Source organism: Myripristis murdjan, chromosome 4 (genome assembly GCF_902150065.1).
Source record: "Myripristis murdjan chromosome 4, fMyrMur1.1, whole genome shotgun sequence".
NCBI lineage: Eukaryota > Metazoa > Chordata > Actinopteri > Holocentriformes > Holocentridae > Myripristis > Myripristis murdjan.
In genome coordinates this window covers 36,036,071-36,052,298 of record NC_043983.1, presented here as the reverse complement: position 1 = coordinate 36,052,298, position 16,228 = coordinate 36,036,071, and the positions used below count along the sequence as shown (strand labels likewise).

The following is a 16,228-nucleotide window of genomic DNA, read 5'->3' as shown; positions in this document are numbered from 1 at the left end:
AACTGTCAGCAGCTGAGAGGCAGAGTCTGAGTCTGACAGGCAGGGCCTTCCATCAGGGAACAAAGGAGCTTTTGTTTTCTCTCTCTCTCTCACACACACTCACACACACACACACACACACACACACACACACACACAGTCCTTACGTAAGTAGAGTCAGTGGAGTGAAGGGGCGTGAGGCCTCAGGCGGGACGGGTCCGTCCACTGTGACAGAAAGTATTTTTAGGACTGAATCGTCATGAAGTCTGACTGGAACGCCGTCCGGCTCCAAAATGGCCGACAGGGACCAGTTTCCTGTCTTTGCTGTCCAGAGATACGACTTTCTGTGTGATTATTGATCTGAAAAGCTGTGATGTCATCAGTCAGCTGTGATGAGTGAGGCTGCTGCCCCTGACAGCTGGAGAGCTCTCAGCCACTCACCTGCCACCAGCAAGTGTGTGTGTGTGTGTGTGTGTGTGTGTGTGTGTGTGTGTGTGTGTGTGTGTATGTGTGTATGTGTGTGTGTGTATTCTGTCCATGAGACACTTGCCTGGGACACACCACCAGCTGTGTTGCTGGTGAGTGCACACACCAGGTTGATGACATCACAGCTGGACTCACCTGGGCTAGGGAAGCTGACCGGCTGCCACCTGTTTCCTCAGAGAACAGGTGTGTGTGTTCAGTCTAAGCACAACCTGTCATGTTTACAGGAGCATCGTCTTGATGAAGCCCTGATGGAGCCCTGATGGAGCCCGACTGTCACCACAACAATAAAATAATCAATAACCAATAATCAGCTGCCTCTCTGCCTCACCTGCTGTTTATGTTCTGTGCTGCTCCCCTGTATGCACACATCAGTAACGTGTGTGTGTGTGTGTGTGTGTGTGTGTGTTTCAGGGATGCTTCCTTTGGGAACTGCACCTACAGCCTGACTGTCCTGGACTGTCTGCAGGGCGTCAGGAAGGTGTGTGTGTTTCTGTTTATTTTGGTGTTTCTGTCTCCTGATTGGTCGGCGAGCTCCTGGCTGCAGGTGTGTGAAGAGACCCGGGACGCTTTGTCCCCGTCCGTCTCACTGAATTATTCATCTGTTTTGCTGGCTTCATATTTCTGTGATCAATAAGCTGTGAAGGTGTTTGTGTTGGCCTGCAGCGCCCTCTGCAGCTGGGAGGGGCTCACTGCAGCCTCAGCACAGGCACTCAAAAATATCACTAAGAGTCCTGTCTGAATTGACCGTGTGTGTGTGTGTGTGTGTGTGTGTGTGTGTGTGTGTGTGTCTGTGTGTGTGTGTGTGCAGGTGATTATTACAGAGCAAACAAGCTACTGATTTTCATGATGAGTGGAAACCTGGATGGAATATAACACACACACAGACATTTATTTTTATTATGAATTCCCTTGGAGCCTCTAGAGCTCTGTGTGTGTGTGTGTGTGTGTGTGTGTGTGTGTAAAAAAGCTGTTTATCCAATCGGCTGCTTGTGTTTGTGCTTCAGGCTCTGCAGCATGGCTTCTTTGACTTCGAGACCTTCGATGTGGACGAGTACGAACACTACGAGGTAAAAGGCCCTGACGCCGCCAGAGCAGTGAGACGGCTATGTTAGAGCAGTGAGACGGCTGTGTTAGAGCAGTGAGACGGCTGTGTTAGAGCAGTGAGACGGCTGTGTTAGAGCAGTGAGACGGCTGTTAGAGCAGTGAGACAGCTGTTAGAGCAGTGAGACGGCTGCGTTAGAGCAGTGAGACGGCTGTCAGAGCAGTGAGACGGCTGTTAGAGCAGTGAGACAGCTGTCAGAGCAGTGAGACGGCTGTTAGAGCAGTGAGACAGCTGTGTCAGAGCAGTGAGACAGCTGTGTCAGAGCAGTGAGACGGCTGTGTTAGAGCAGTGAGACGGCTGTTAGAGCAGTGAGACGGCTGTGTTAGAGCAGTGAGACGGCTGTCAGAGCAGTGAGACGGCTGTTAGAGCAGTGAGACAGCTGTCAGAGCAGTGAGACGGCTGTTAGAGCAGTGAGACGGCTGTTAGAGCAGTGAGACGGCTGTTAGAGCAGTGAGACGGCTGTGTTAGAGCAGTGAGACGGCTGTGTTAGAGCAGTGAGACGGCTGTTAGAGCAGTGAGACGGCTGTCAGAGCAGTGAGACGGCTGTCAGAGCAGTGAGACGGCTGTGTCAGAGCAGTGAGACGGCTGTTAGAGCAGTGAGACGGCTGTTAGAGCAGTGAGACGGCTGTGTTAGAGCAGTGAGACGGCTGTTAGAGCAGTGAGACGGCTGTCAGAGCAGTGAGACGGCTGTGTCAGAGCAGTGAGACAGCTGTTAGAGCAGTGAGACGGCTGTTAGAGCAGTGAGACGGCTGTGTTAGAGCAGTGAGACGGCTGTTAGAGCAGTGAGACGGCTGTGTTAGAGTAGTGAGACGGCTGTTAGAGCAGTGAGACGGCTGTTAGAGCAGTGAGACGGCTGTTAGAGCAGTGAGACAGCTGTGTCAGAGCAGTGAGACGGCTGTTAGAGCAGTGAGACGGCTGTGTTAGAGCAGTGAGACGGCTGTCAGAGCAGTGAGACAGCTGTGTCAGAGCAGTGAGACGGCTGTTAGAGCAGTGAGACGGCTGTCAGAGCAGTGAGACGGCTGTGTCAGAGCAGTGAGACGGCTGTTAGAGCAGTGAGACGGCTGTGTTAGAGCAGTGAGACGGCTGTCAGAGCAGTGAGACGGCTGTCAGAGCAGTGAGACGGCTGTTAGAGCAGTGAGACGGCTGTGTTAGAGCAGTGAGACAGCTGTCAGAGCAGTGAGACGGCTGTGTCAGAGCAGTGAGACGGCTGTGTCAGAGCAGTGAGACGGCTGTGTTAGAGCAGTGAGACGGCTGTCAGAGCAGTGAGACGGCTGTCAGAGCAGTGAGACGGCTGTTAGAGCAGTGAGACGGCTGTCAGAGCAGTGAGACAGCTGTCAGAGCAGTGAGACGGCTGTCAGAGCAGTGAGACGGCTGTGTCAGAGCAGTGAGACGGCTGTGTCAGAGCAGTGAGACGGCTGTGTTAGAGCAGTGAGACAGCTGTCAGAGCAGTGAGACGGCTGTCAGAGCAGTGAGACGGCTGTGTCAGAGCAGTGAGACGGCTGTGTCAGAGCAGTGAGACGGCTGTGTTAGAGCAGTGAGACAGCTGTCAGAGCAGTGAGACGGCTGTGTCAGAGCAGTGAGACGGCTGTTAGAGCAGTGAGACGGCTGTGTCAGAGCAGTGAGACGGCTGTTAGAGCAGTGAGACAGCTGTGTTAGAGCAGTGAGACGGCTGTCAGAGCAGTGAGACGGCTGTGTCAGAGCAGTGAGACGGCTGTTAGAGCAGTGAGACAGCTGTGTTAGAGCAGTGAGACGGCTGTCAGAGCAGTGAGACGGCTGTTAGAGCAGTGAGACAGCTGTGTTAGAGCAGTGAGACGGCTGTTAGAGCAGCGAGACGGCTGTTAGAGCAGCGAGACGGCTGTCAGAGCAGTGAGACGGCTGTGTCAGAGCAGTGAGACGGCTGTCAGAGCAGTGAGACGGCTGTGTCAGAGCAGTGAGACAGCTGTTAGAGCAGTGAGACAGCTTGGAGCACATCAGAGTTATCAACAAGGACAAAAACATCTTCAGCTCAGAGTTAAAACGCAGCCAAACTCAGAACTTAAGCAAAATACAAAAAAAAAAAAAAAAGGCAGCAAGCAACTTAACAAGAAATGACCTGAAAATTAACAAGAAATTAGTAAAAAGTCACAGGAAAATATCCTCAATATTGGCAAAACATTTTAAAAGAAAAAAATAACCTTAAAAATTGTAAAAATAAAGAAAATCATTAGAAAATCAGCAAAAAATAGTAAAGACAATTCCAGAAAACTGTCTTTATTATTATCATTACAAATTTAAAATTATATTACAAGACAAAATACGAAAAATTGTTTTGTCTGTCATTTTCAGGGCTTTTTGTGTGTGTGCTAATGTTCATGTCATTGTCTTTGTGACATTTTACTGATTTCTCACTAATTTTTTGTCTTTTTCTGTTGAGTTGCTCCTCGTCTTTTTCCTCACATTTTTGAAAGAGTGACTCTGCATATAAAGAGCTGAGTGATGTGTGTGTGTGTGCGTGCGTGTGTGTGTGTGTGCGTGTGTGTGTGTGTGTGTGTGTGTGTGTGTGTGTTTGGGGTTTGACCCTGTGGCTCGTCCTTGCCAGCGGGTGGAGAACGGAGACTTTAACTGGATCGTCCCGGGGAAGTTTCTGGCGTTCAGCGGGCCGCACCCCAAAACCAAGATGGAGAACGGTGAGTCCTCTGGTCCTGCTCCTCAGGCTCCTCTCGCTGTCCGTCGTGTGTTTTCGTGTGGCCTGTAGCCGACTCATTCAGACAAACGTGCGCCCCCTGTAGGCGAGGGAGCACTCGCATACGCCGCTGGATTAGAGGCAGACCGGGCCTCCGGGGTTTTGGGAAAGCTTTTTGAGAAGTCCACTTGGAGCGCTGATACACTCCTGATCAAAATCTTAAGACCAGTTGAAAAATTGCAAGAATTTACATTTTGCACTGTTGGATCTTAAGAAGGTTCTAAGTAGAGCTTCAAAATGCAAAAAGAAGAAATGGGAGTGAGACAAAAAAATTTGAGTAAGCAGTTTATTGCAAACAACCATTAAACTGAAGAGGCTGTTCATCAGCTGATCAAAAGTTTAAGACCACAGCCTTTAAAAGCCCAAATCTTGGCAAAAATGTGGATTCAGTGTCATTTTCTGTCAGGTATCCGCACTGTACCTGTCCAGGTGGGTGCCCGGCCCGGGTCCCAGCAGTAACCCCTGTCCTGTACGCAGGTTACCCTCTGCACGCCCCTGAGGCCTACTTCCCCTACTTCAGGAAGCACAACGTCTCCACCGTCATCCGTCTCAACAAGAAGATCTACGACGCCAAGCGCTTCACGGACGCCGGCTTCGACCACTGCGACCTCTTCTTCCTGGACGGCAGCACGCCCAGTGACATCATCCTGCACCGCTTCCTGCACATCTGTGAGAGCACCGACGGCGCCGTGGCCGTCCACTGCAAGGGTGAGTTGCTGCTCGTCCCGTCCTGACCCGTTTCACCCCGTCCCGTCCCGTCCCGTCCCGTCCCGTCCCGTCCCGTCCCGTCCCGTCCGTTATATCTTGGCCCATCCCATGGCTAGGGTTAGAGTTAGGGTCTAAAATTCTACTCTGAAAGGGTTAAGGTTAAGATTAAGAATAATTTAGGATCTCAGTTTGTTAAAGGATAGTGCCGGGTTTTGGTTTAGGTCTAATGTGTTCTTGTAGTCCTAGTTTGAATTGGTTAAGGTTAGGGTTTGGTTTGGTTTAGGTCTAATTTAGAACAAAATAGCAACTGATACCAAGACTAAATTGATGGATTTAACAGGGAAAATCAAACAAAGGTGGTTTTTGGATCATTTTGCATGTATAATGTTATTTTAAAGTTCACGCGAGCCAGTTTTAGTGGTTACTGGCTTGTTTAGGTTGTTAGTGTCACCACAATCAGAGCTTCGGCGAGGGTTATGCTTCGGTGTAGGGCTTGGCTTTGGACTTCAGCTCCTCTTTAAGGACCTAAATCACGAGTTCATGATGCTCCTCAGTCGTGTTTCTGTGGTCTGAGGCCGATCAAGGCAGGTCCCTCCTTAAATTTTCTGACCAATCACAGGACTTTTGGGCAGGTGTCTTCCCCACAACTTCAGTGGGATTCCAAAGCTTTTTCTCTGTCCTGTCTCTCTGCTGCTGTGGAAACCAGCCTGACCAGCAGGGGGCGATGTGCTGCCTTCAGCTGAGATACTCAATCTCTGATTGACTCTGCTGCTGTTGGGTCTCTGTCTTTCTGCTGTTTGTCTCTCTAAAGGAATTTATTGTTTTTCTGGAATGAATGAATTATGATACCAGTGTAAATAGGAGGAATTTAAAAAAAAATCTCTCTCTCTCTCTGTGTGTGTGTGTGTGTGTGTGTGTGTGTGTGTGTGTGTAGCGGGTCTGGGCAGGACGGGCACTCTGATTGGCTGTTACTTGATGAAACATTACCGCTTCACGGCAGCAGAGGCCATCGCCTGGATCCGGATCTGCCGGCCGGGCTCTGTGATTGGCCCGCAGCAGCACTTCCTGGAAGAGTAAGACAGTTTACAACGCCGTCTCTGATTGGATGAAACAGCGTTTCAGAAACCGGTTTCTGTGTTAAGAACGAACCCGAGCAACAGGCACATCCACCAGAAACATAAAATAAATCACAGCATCAGAACATGAATAGAAAACCTGCAGAGAAAGAAAAGTCACAAGAAAATCAGGGAAAATATTTTGTTTGTGAGGCGGCGGGTCGTGGGTCATGTGACCTGTGTGCTGAACACGTGTAGGACACAGAACATGCTGCTTCACGCTGAGCACACGGTCAAGGAGGTTCTTTACAAATCATCAGAAGCTAATTTATAGTTAATATCATCTGATTAGCTGCTGTCAGCTGATTGTAATTAGCTGTGCTGTTGTTAATAAAGTTATTGAATGAGGTTCAACAACCTGCCAGGTGAGACTCAGCCCCGCCCACAACCAGTGTTTTTTTTTTTGTTTTTTTTTAAATCTGAGTCCAACTCAGGAGCCGCCAGCTGATCTATACAGTTCAGACAGAGCATGTTCCTGTTCGCCGTGCGTCAGGTTCACCTTAGCTCCGCCCACGCAAACAAACCCTTTAGCTGTTGCCTTGGCAACAGGAACCACCTGGAAATGCTCTGATTTGCAGTGAATCTAAGCCCCACGCCAGGTCTACACTCAGGGCATCACTGAGGTCAGAGGTCACCAGTGGATCATCACATGACCACATGCAGGAACCCCACTTCACACTAGGACACACTGTGTGTGTGTGTGTGTGTGTGTGTGTGTGTGTGTGTGTGTGTGTGTGATGCAGGAAGCAGGCCATGCTGTGGTTGCTAGGAGACAGCCAGACCACCCAGAAGGCCAAGCTGGAGGAGCGAGCTGTGCCACGCCTCATCACCAGCATGGACGAACTCACCATAAGCCCCGCCCTCAATATCACTAGCTCCGCCCACATCACAAGCTCCGACCAGCTGCAAGAGGTGAATCCCTCGCAAACACACGCACGCACAGACACACACACACACACACACACACACACACACACACACAACTAAACTACGCTAAACTAGAGACATGACCAGAAGTTCACTAATTGTCAAAGGCTTAGAAGTAGCACACAAACCTCTATTTTTTAAGAAATTACACACACACATCTACAGAATACACAAAAATATTTGCATATATAGAGAACATTTTGGAAATGAGACATTAGACTTCACTTTTATCTTTATTGGTTTATTTATTTATTTATTTATTCATTTTTGTGGGAGTTTTTCTTGTTTTTAGGACATTAAGTACTAATTCAGTAACAGATGAAATCCTCTTCTATAGCTTGTTGGAATGTTCAGGGCCTCCGGTCCTCCACCTTTGGACTAAAAAGTAAAAATGCAGACTTCCTGAAGGAGATCAACGACACTGACATTGTTGTCCTCCAGGAAACGTGGTTTAAAGGTGATACTTCCAGTGGTTGCCCAATAGGTTACAGAGAAATAATTGTCCCATCCACCAAATTAAAAAGAGTCACTCAGGGGAGAGAATCTGGAGGAATGATAATCTGGTACAAATATGAATGTACCCACTCAATAGAATTAATCAAAAGAGGTGAATTTTATATCTGGATAAAAATTAAAAAAGAAATAATTTCAAACGGCAAAGACATATTCCTCTGCCCCACATATATTCCCCCCTCTGAGTCACCCTATTTCAATGAGGAGAGTTTCTCCATCCTAGAAGGAGAGAGAGTCCATTTCCACAGCCAAGGAAATATCCTAATCTGTTGTGACCTGAATGCTAGAACAGCAGAAAGGCTGGACACTGTGGACAGGCAGGGAGATCTACACATCCTGGGTAGCAACAACCTTATCCACCCCACATATCCCCCCAGAAACAGCTACGACAAAGTGACCAACACAAACGGGACACAAGTCCTTCAGCTCTGTCGTACGCTGGGTCTTTACATTGTCAACGGCAGAGTGAGAGGAGACTCTTTTGGGAGGTACACCTTCAGTTCATCCCTTGGCAGTAGTACTGTTGACTATTTTATTTGTGACCTTGATCCTACATGTATCAGGGCGTTCACAGTCAGTCCCCTTACTCCTCTGTCTGACCACAGTAAAATAACAATCTTTCTGAACAGAGCTAATTCCAACCACAAAGCAGTACAACCCAGTGACCTGCACCCCTGTGCCCAGTCCTACAGATGGACTGCGAGCAGCGCCGACAGCTACCAGAGAGCAATTGATAGTCTGCAAATCCAATCACTCTTGGAGAAATTTATAAAGTATATCCTTCCCCTACAATGATGAAGGTGTGAATCTGGCCATTGATGACATAAACATCATTTTTTTCTTTATTGTCATTTTGCAATGACAATAAAGATCTATCTATCTATTTTTGGGAAAGCAGCAAAGCTAGCAAATTTAAAGTAAAAAGCAAACCAAAAAAAAAAAAAATGAAAAATGGTTTGATAATGATAGTAAAAATCTAAGGAAAAAAACTAGGAAATTTATCATTTTATCAGAAACACAGGGATCCAAATAACCAAAGTGTACGCCTTCTTTATGGAGAAACATTGAGACGATACAAACACATCGTAAGAACAAAAAAGGAACAGCATGACAGAAATCAGCTGAACCTAATCGAAGAATCAATACAGTCCAATCAATTCTGGGAAAATTGGCATAAACTAAACACAATATCCAATGATGAGTTGGCAATCCACAACGGTGACACCTGGACCGCTCACTTTACTAACCTCTACAGCAAAATAACAAATAACCCAGGCCAACAAGAAATACAAGGGAAATTAAAAACCCTAGAATCAACAATTAAAGACGAGCAGAACCCCATCGACACCTCGATGACACAAACAGAACTAACAGACAAAATGAAAAAGCTCAAACCCCGAAAGGCCTGTGGTGCCGACGCCATTCTGAATGAAATGATCAAATACACAGATAATAAATTCCAATTGGCTATCCTAAAAGCTTTCAATATCATCAAATGCAGGTACTTTGACATGTAATTTGGAACCAAGGACTGATAACCCCCATATATAAGAACGGAGACCCAAACAGTTTGACCCAAACAACTACAGAGGGATCTGTGTGTCCAGCAACCTGGCAAAACTATTCTGCAGCATTATCAACAGCAGAATCTTACACTTCATCACTGAACACAACATTATGAGCAATAGTCAAATTGGATTTCTCCCAAAATATCGAACATCAGACCACATATTTACTCTCCACACCCTCATTGACAAACAAATACACCAGAACAAAGGCAAAATCTTTTCATGTTTTGTAGATTTTAAAAAAGCATTCGATTCAATTTGGCACGATGGCCTTTTATACAACTTAATTGAAATGGGTATTGGAGGAAAAACATATGATGTCATAAAATCAATGTACACAAACAACAAATGTTCAGTGAAAATTGGCAATCAGCAAACAAATTCCTTCCCTGCAGAACGTGGTGTCAAACAGGGATGTGGTCTGTCTCCTACACTATTCAACATTTACATAAATAAATTGGCTAAAAACCTAGAACACTCTACGTCCCCTGGTATCACCCTAGAAAACACTGAAATCAAGTGTTTGTTATACGCTGATGATGTAGTTCTGCTGTCCCCTACTAAAGAAGGCCTGCAGCAACACCTGGATCTCCTGCACAGTTTCTGTCACACCTGGGCTCTGACTGTCAACCTGGACAAAACCAAAATACTGATTTTCCAGAGGAGGTCTGGGAATCACAGCCTTAAACATGAATTCTACCTGGACAAAGTCAAATTAGAGCATACAAAAAACTACACATATTTAGGTCTCAATATTAGCTCATCAGGTAGTTTTCAAATGGCTGTGAATGAGCTGAGAGACAAAGCGAGAAGGGCATTTTATGCAATTAAACGAAACATCAAGACAGATATTCCAATTAAAACATGACTAAAAATGTTTAAATCAGTAATAGAACCCATTGCTCTATATGGCAGTGAAATATGGGGCCCACTCAGTAAACATTTAAAATTCACTGACTGGGAAAACCACCCAATCGAGAAATTCCACGTGGAATTCTGTAAAAACATATCACACCTGAGGAGACACATCCCAAACAGAACTGGGTCAGTACCCCCTACAAATTACAGTCAAAAAAAGAGCCATCAAATTCTACAACCACCTAAAAACAAGCGACCCCCAGAGTCTCCACTACAAAGCGTTATGTGTTATTTGCTTTGGCAATATAAGTGTGTGATTTACCTTCCAGAGGGAATTAGGAGAAAGCGGGGTGGGACTGACCCAGGGAGACAAACTACGAGCCTTAAAGGGGCGGCGTCCCCCCCGCCCCGCCACCACAGGAGCCTTGAGGTAAGAACCACCACCTTCTCTCCTTTTTTGTCCCTTTTTTAAAATTTTAATTATTTTTTCATTGCTTTACTCTTAGTAGCTTTTTTACTTGACTTGTTACATCTTAATTTATTTTGTTGTCAGTTATTTTTTTTAATTTGAGAGCTTGGTAGCGTACAGTGAGTGTTATTGTGTTGTCAGTGTGTCATGTGGTTTGTGCACTGTATGAAAAAACAAAATCAAATCCTCAGAGTAGTTGGGTGAGGTGTGTGTTGCTGTGCTCAGAGCTCAGGCTGACTGCTGGTCTGCTGTTTCAGGCTGGAGGAGATGAAGATGCACAGCAGGTCGACGTCCCAGCCGTTCAGGTAGGAGAGCTCCGCCCTGCCCGCACCTGCAGCTCCTCGTCTTTTACATCACTTCCTGTTTCAAAGCTCTGACTCGGTCCGGCCTGTCGGGTCCGGGATGTGACTTGGATGTGTTTTAATGTCGGACTGAACTCCTTGCCGCTCGGCCGCTCGTGTCTCGTGTCGTCCTTCCTGTCACGGCCCAGGGGTGAAAAGCAGATACATCCTCATTCTTCTTTAAAGATTATTTTTTGGCATTATTCAGTCTCAGTGGAGAGAGACAGTGGAGAGTACAGCTTTTATTGACCTGCTCAAAGCGGCTGTAATCTGCAGGAAATGTAAATCTAATCTAAATATAATCCAGGCTGAGTCATGTTCTGCCATCAGGCCGTCCATCAGACGGGAAAAATGAAACCTGGTTTGGACTTTTAGCCGCCAGACTTCTCCAGCAGGTTTTAGATTTGCTTGATGGTTTGGAGGATTCTGGCTTTGTGGTTCCCAGCCGTTCCACCGCCGATCCTTTAAAGGTTTAACCTTTCACAACAGAAAACCTGTTATCAGCCACGTGTTCGGTGCCGCCGTGTCGCTGTGCCCCCCAGAAACTCGTCATGCCACCCGCTGTTCCCCCCACCCGGGGCAAACATTATTGATGCCCGAGGGAAGTTGTGTGTTGGCTAAACACACAGAAAGAACAGATTTTATTCCCAAAGGAAGAAACCAGCAGATTAAGAGTTTACATGCTTATTAGGCGCTAATATTTTCCTATGAAACGGATTATCAAAGGTTGAAAATCCCGTCTGATCAGTCTTTTCTGGCTGAGGCGGCGCCGTGAGGCATGTTGATGGTGATGGGGCTGATATTGGATGTAAACGCAGGCGGTGAGCCACAGCTTCCTGCCTCTGCTCGCCTCACCTGCAGACAGACGAGAGAGACCTGAGCGCCCAAACTCCATCTGGGACGTTTGTTCCTTCAGGTTCAAATACAATAGAATAGGATCCCCTTCAGCTTTTGCACATGATTCTGTTAGAGCAGCTGACCTGCACACCAAGACCAGCAGGTGGCACTGTGTCTCCAGGTGAACTGATGTCTCTCTCTCTCTCTCTGTCTATCAGCTCAATTAACTTCTGCTTTAATGGCATGAACAAATAAGATGTTATTGTCAAAGCTTTTTACAAAATTCTGTAATATCAAAATCTTGCTCTCTCCCTCACTTTTTATGCAACTTAAAGGAATTCACCTTAAACGGACAGATTTTAGGTCATTTCTGTTGGTTTGTTATTGAGAGTTTCCTTACGGTCACTTACGGCGTGGTGTGGTAGTTTACCTGTACAGGACCTGAAATCTCTGATCAGAGTCGTGCAGCTGGCTGAGGGACGGCTCTTGTCCCGGCCGTCAGTGTTCCTGCCCCTCCTGGTTGTCCCGCTGCCGACATTGCTCCATAACTCTCCCGGGCTCCATAAACGTCCCGGGCTCCGTAACCCTCCCAGGCTCCATAAACGTCCCGGGCTCCATAAACCTCCCGGGCTCCGTAACCCTCCCGGGCTCCGTAACCCTCCCGAGCTCCGTAACCCTCCCGGGCTCCATAAACGTCCCAGCTCCGTAACCCTCCCAGGCTCCATAACTCTCCCGGGCTCCATAAACGTCCCGGGCTCCGTAACCCTCCCAGGCTCCATAACCCTCCCGGGCTCCATAAACGTCCCGGGCTCCGTAACCCTCCCAGGCTCCATAACCCTCCCAGGCTCCATAACCCTCCCGGGCTCCATAAACGTCCCGGGCTCCGTGACCCTCCCGGGCTCCATAACCCTCCCGGGCTCCGTAACCCTCCCGGGCTCCGTAACCCTCCCGGGCTCCCGCTCTGCTGCCGGTCTCCTCCCTGAGCTGCGTGTCTGTCAGACCGTCACTGACCGCCTCACGCTCAGACCATCAGCCTGAATAATCCTAATTTAAAATCATCTACTTTATATTCTTGCATTTGTGCACTTTGTGTGTCAGTTGGTTGTCGTCCTGAATAATTTTAATCATGAATTTAATTTGAGTAACTCTAATTATCAAATGCAGCTGCATTCTGTGCCAGGCGAGTGTCGGCCTGTCTCCTTTTATTATTATCCTTCATTGTTTTTTATATTGTCTCATGTTTTTATACTGTCTCACAGTTTTACATTGTTTTTTACGCCGTCCCTTTGCCTTCATGCTCCGTCCTCACAGCTCTGCTGCTGCTGTCCAGTGTAGTGCCAATGGCAAATAAACTGTCTCTCTCTCTCTGTCTGTCTCTCTCTCTGTCTCTCTGTCTGTCTGTCTCTCTCTCTCTCCCTATAGAATGCAGATGGGACTCGGCCAAGGCCCTGCCTCTCCCCTCAAGTCCTCCAAACTCCCAGCATCCTCTGCTTCTGCCGCAGCCAAGAGGATTGGACGAACTCCATCATCATCAGCATCCAACTTCAGGAGGTCAGCGTCACGCCCACTTCCTGCCCCTCCCCCTCGCTCCTCTTCCTGTCCACTTCCTGTTTGCTCCTCAGCTCCCCTGCTCTTTAACTTTGTCCTGTCTTTCCTCTTCCCAGCAGCAGTCTGTCAGTACTAATACACAGAGTACTACCTGTCAGTACTAATACACAGAGTACTACCTGTCAGTACTAACACACAGAGAGAGAACTACCTGTCAGTACTAACACACAGAGTACTACCTGTCTTTACTAACACACAGAGAGAGTACTACCTGTCAGTACTAACACACAGAGAGTACTACCTGTCAGTACTAACACACAGAGTACTACCTGTCAGTACTAACACACAGAGAGAGTACTACCTGTCAGTACTAACACATAGAGAGTACTACCTGTCAGTACTAACACATAGAGAGAGTACTACCTGTCAGTACTAACACACAGAGAGTACTACCTGTCAGTACTAACACATAGAGAGAGTACTACCTGTCAGTACTAACACACAGAGAGTACTACCTGTCAGTACTAACACACAGAGAGTACTAAAATGCACATAGTAGTACCTGTCAGTACTAACACAGATAGCAGTAGTGGGTTTTGACATGGGTGACGCGGGCAGTCGCCCGGGGCGACACGAGCACTTAAAAAAAAATCTATTATGAATGCAGCTGCAGACGCTGTGCGTGCTGACAAGGTGCCGTGCACAGCGGCCGGCTGTGGTGGGGGGGGCGCCTCCAGCGGCTGTTACCGTCTGGGAAGTTGTCGCTCTCGGGGGGTGGGGGGGTTGGAGTACTAACATGGAAGGGTGCAAGGCAGTAATTTCGCCTAGGGCGGCAACAGGCAGAACCGCCACTGACAGATAGTACTGAAATGCAGATAGTAGTACCTGTTAGTACTAATACAGATAGTAGTACCTGTTAGTACTAATACAGATAGTAGTACTTGTTAGTACTCTGTAGCTGCAGGTTTGATAGATTCTCAGATTTTGAGAGGTAATTTTATGAGCTGAAGGTAAAGTTTGAGTTTTAAATATAAATGATGTTAAAGGTCTGCAGCTTCCTGTGTGAAATGATTTGATGCTAATTGAACGGCTGCTCTGATTGGACAGGAACAGAGGAAGAGCTCGGCATTGTGGGACGATGCCATGGTCATTGGAGGGTCGTGTTTCCGTTTGTCTTGTGACATGTGTTGAACAAATCTGTGGTCTAGAGCCCGCAGAGAACACACTGAGAATGCACAGAGAACAAACTGAGAACGCACTGAGAACGTGTGGAGAACACACTGAGAACGTGTGGAGAACACACTGAGAATGTGTGGAGAACACACTGAGAACGAGCAGAGAACAAACTGAGAACTAGGGTTGGGAACGAAAAACCGATACGACCGGATAACCGATTTTACAGGCAAGAGATACGGCTGTACCGGTAGCAGACTCCTCAATCGATACGAATCAGCCATGAATCCTTAGATGAATCGATTGTAGAGTTGTGAATTGGATATCGTGAGACTAGGAGTCGGTTGCCTGAGGCTTTACAGTTTTAATCTCTAAACAACGCGAGCGCTCACGAAAAGGACTCTCCCGCTCCGTAACGTTAAGGGGCTTTCATACAGCGCGTGCTCGGCGCAGACCTCGGCCACCACAGCCATTCATTGGGTCTGTCTCAATCGAAGGGCTAGATGACTACTAGGTCGCAGCCCACAGTGCCCACGTAGGAGGCGTCCGACGTAGGTGCCGATATCAAGTTTACCGGAACTAAAAGTTTAGTGAATTGGGACGGTGTAGCCTGCGGAGGATTCCTACGTCATTATTATCGAGGCTTCCCGAAGCGCATTCGAGTGTTGCAGCGTAAAATGCCGAAGTAGGTTTGGGAGGTGTGTCGGTGAACACCTGTGCATGAAACAAAACCATAAGCAGCTTCAACGCTCTCAAGATGGACAACATGGATTCTGTAGTTTTATGTATTTTATTTTATTTTGTCTTCGTGAAGATTCAGAAAATTAAGATAATTGTTACACCTCACAAATTGCAACAGACTATCCCAATTAAAGTAATTGTACACATGGCTACATTGTAACTTACCTGATGCGCTGATGGTTGCTATGGAAACATCATGCAAAATGCCTATCTAACTCATCTAACTAAACTTGCATTTACAGGCATTGTTTGGATACAGTTAACAGCTAAACCGAATCTATGGTGGTAATTATAGGCATGAAAACTTATCAAAACGTCATGATATAAACATTAAGACGGTCTAAAACAGGCTTCATGATTCCATCAATGGTGGCTGATCCAGAAATTCAACCGGACCGAAAGGTACCCTGGGAAGTAGGCTGTGATGTCGGCCGCGAAGCATCGTGGAGGTGTTTCCTGCAAATTAGTCAAAAATAGGCTGGATCTGTCGGCTGCATTTGCAGGACCCCGCGTGGTAAAATTGAATTGGGACAGCACTTGTCACGCCGCCGTGATGTAAGCAGCCTACAAATACAACCTAGGTAGCGTACAACCTTTGAATTGGGACAGAGCCACTGTGTATGTGATCGCGGGACGCGAGGGCGCAGCGCAGAGCTGGTTGGCGCCCTGTGAGGTCAAATCTGGGTGGCACAACCCCTCCAGTCGTTTCACCTGCACCTGCACCACCAAGAAAAAAATTACAACAACTGCACTGGCACCGTACGAGTCCAAAAGGCAGAGAAACTTTCCAGCTACAGCAGCGCACTGACAGATTTTGTAACAAAGTGAAGAGGTGCCACTCCGCTCTATTTTCACTGGCTAACAGCAGCACACTGGCGTAGCTTGTCTGTTCAGAGAAGAGGTATCACTTTGGCTTCATATTCAATCTATGTCATCACAGGCATACTCCTGCTCATTCATTGGTTGTTGAATTGTTAGGTCTGTTTGATAAGTAATTAAAATTTTTAAAACAAATAATAATTTAACATATTGTTAAATTATTTAACATATTGTTAAATTATTGGAGTCAAACTTACTGGTAAACATCTACTCCTTCAAGATAATTTATTATGTTCTACAACTCATAAACATACACTAACAC

At 47.0% G+C, this 16,228-nt stretch overlaps 2 protein-coding genes across 4 annotated transcripts in view; both read left to right on the top strand.

Annotated features, from left to right (window-relative positions):
• rtca (RNA 3'-terminal phosphate cyclase) overlaps nt 1–123 on the top strand; it is a 29,162-nt gene extending 29,039 nt beyond the window's left edge. Inside the window, exon 12 of the transcript XR_003928104.1 lies at nt 87–123. The gene's annotated coding sequence lies outside the window, so the exon portion shown is untranslated. The remainder of the gene's footprint in view (nt 1–86) is intronic.
• Nucleotides 1–16,228, top strand: part of cdc14ab (cell division cycle 14Ab) — a 36,932-nt gene that overhangs the window by 11,291 nt on the left and 9,413 nt on the right. For all 3 annotated transcript variants that reach the window (XM_030048758.1, XM_030048756.1, XM_030048757.1), the window contains exons 6-14: nt 877–943; nt 1,470–1,532; nt 4,146–4,233; nt 4,767–4,997; nt 5,932–6,070; nt 6,856–7,024; nt 10,308–10,408; nt 10,705–10,752; nt 13,048–13,176. In XM_030048758.1, the coding sequence (XP_029904618.1) occupies nt 877–943; nt 1,470–1,532; nt 4,146–4,233; nt 4,767–4,997; nt 5,932–6,070; nt 6,856–7,024; nt 10,308–10,408; nt 10,705–10,752; nt 13,048–13,176 (1,035 nt within the window). The remainder of the gene's footprint in view (nt 1–876; nt 944–1,469; nt 1,533–4,145; nt 4,234–4,766; nt 4,998–5,931; nt 6,071–6,855; nt 7,025–10,307; nt 10,409–10,704; nt 10,753–13,047; nt 13,177–16,228) is intronic.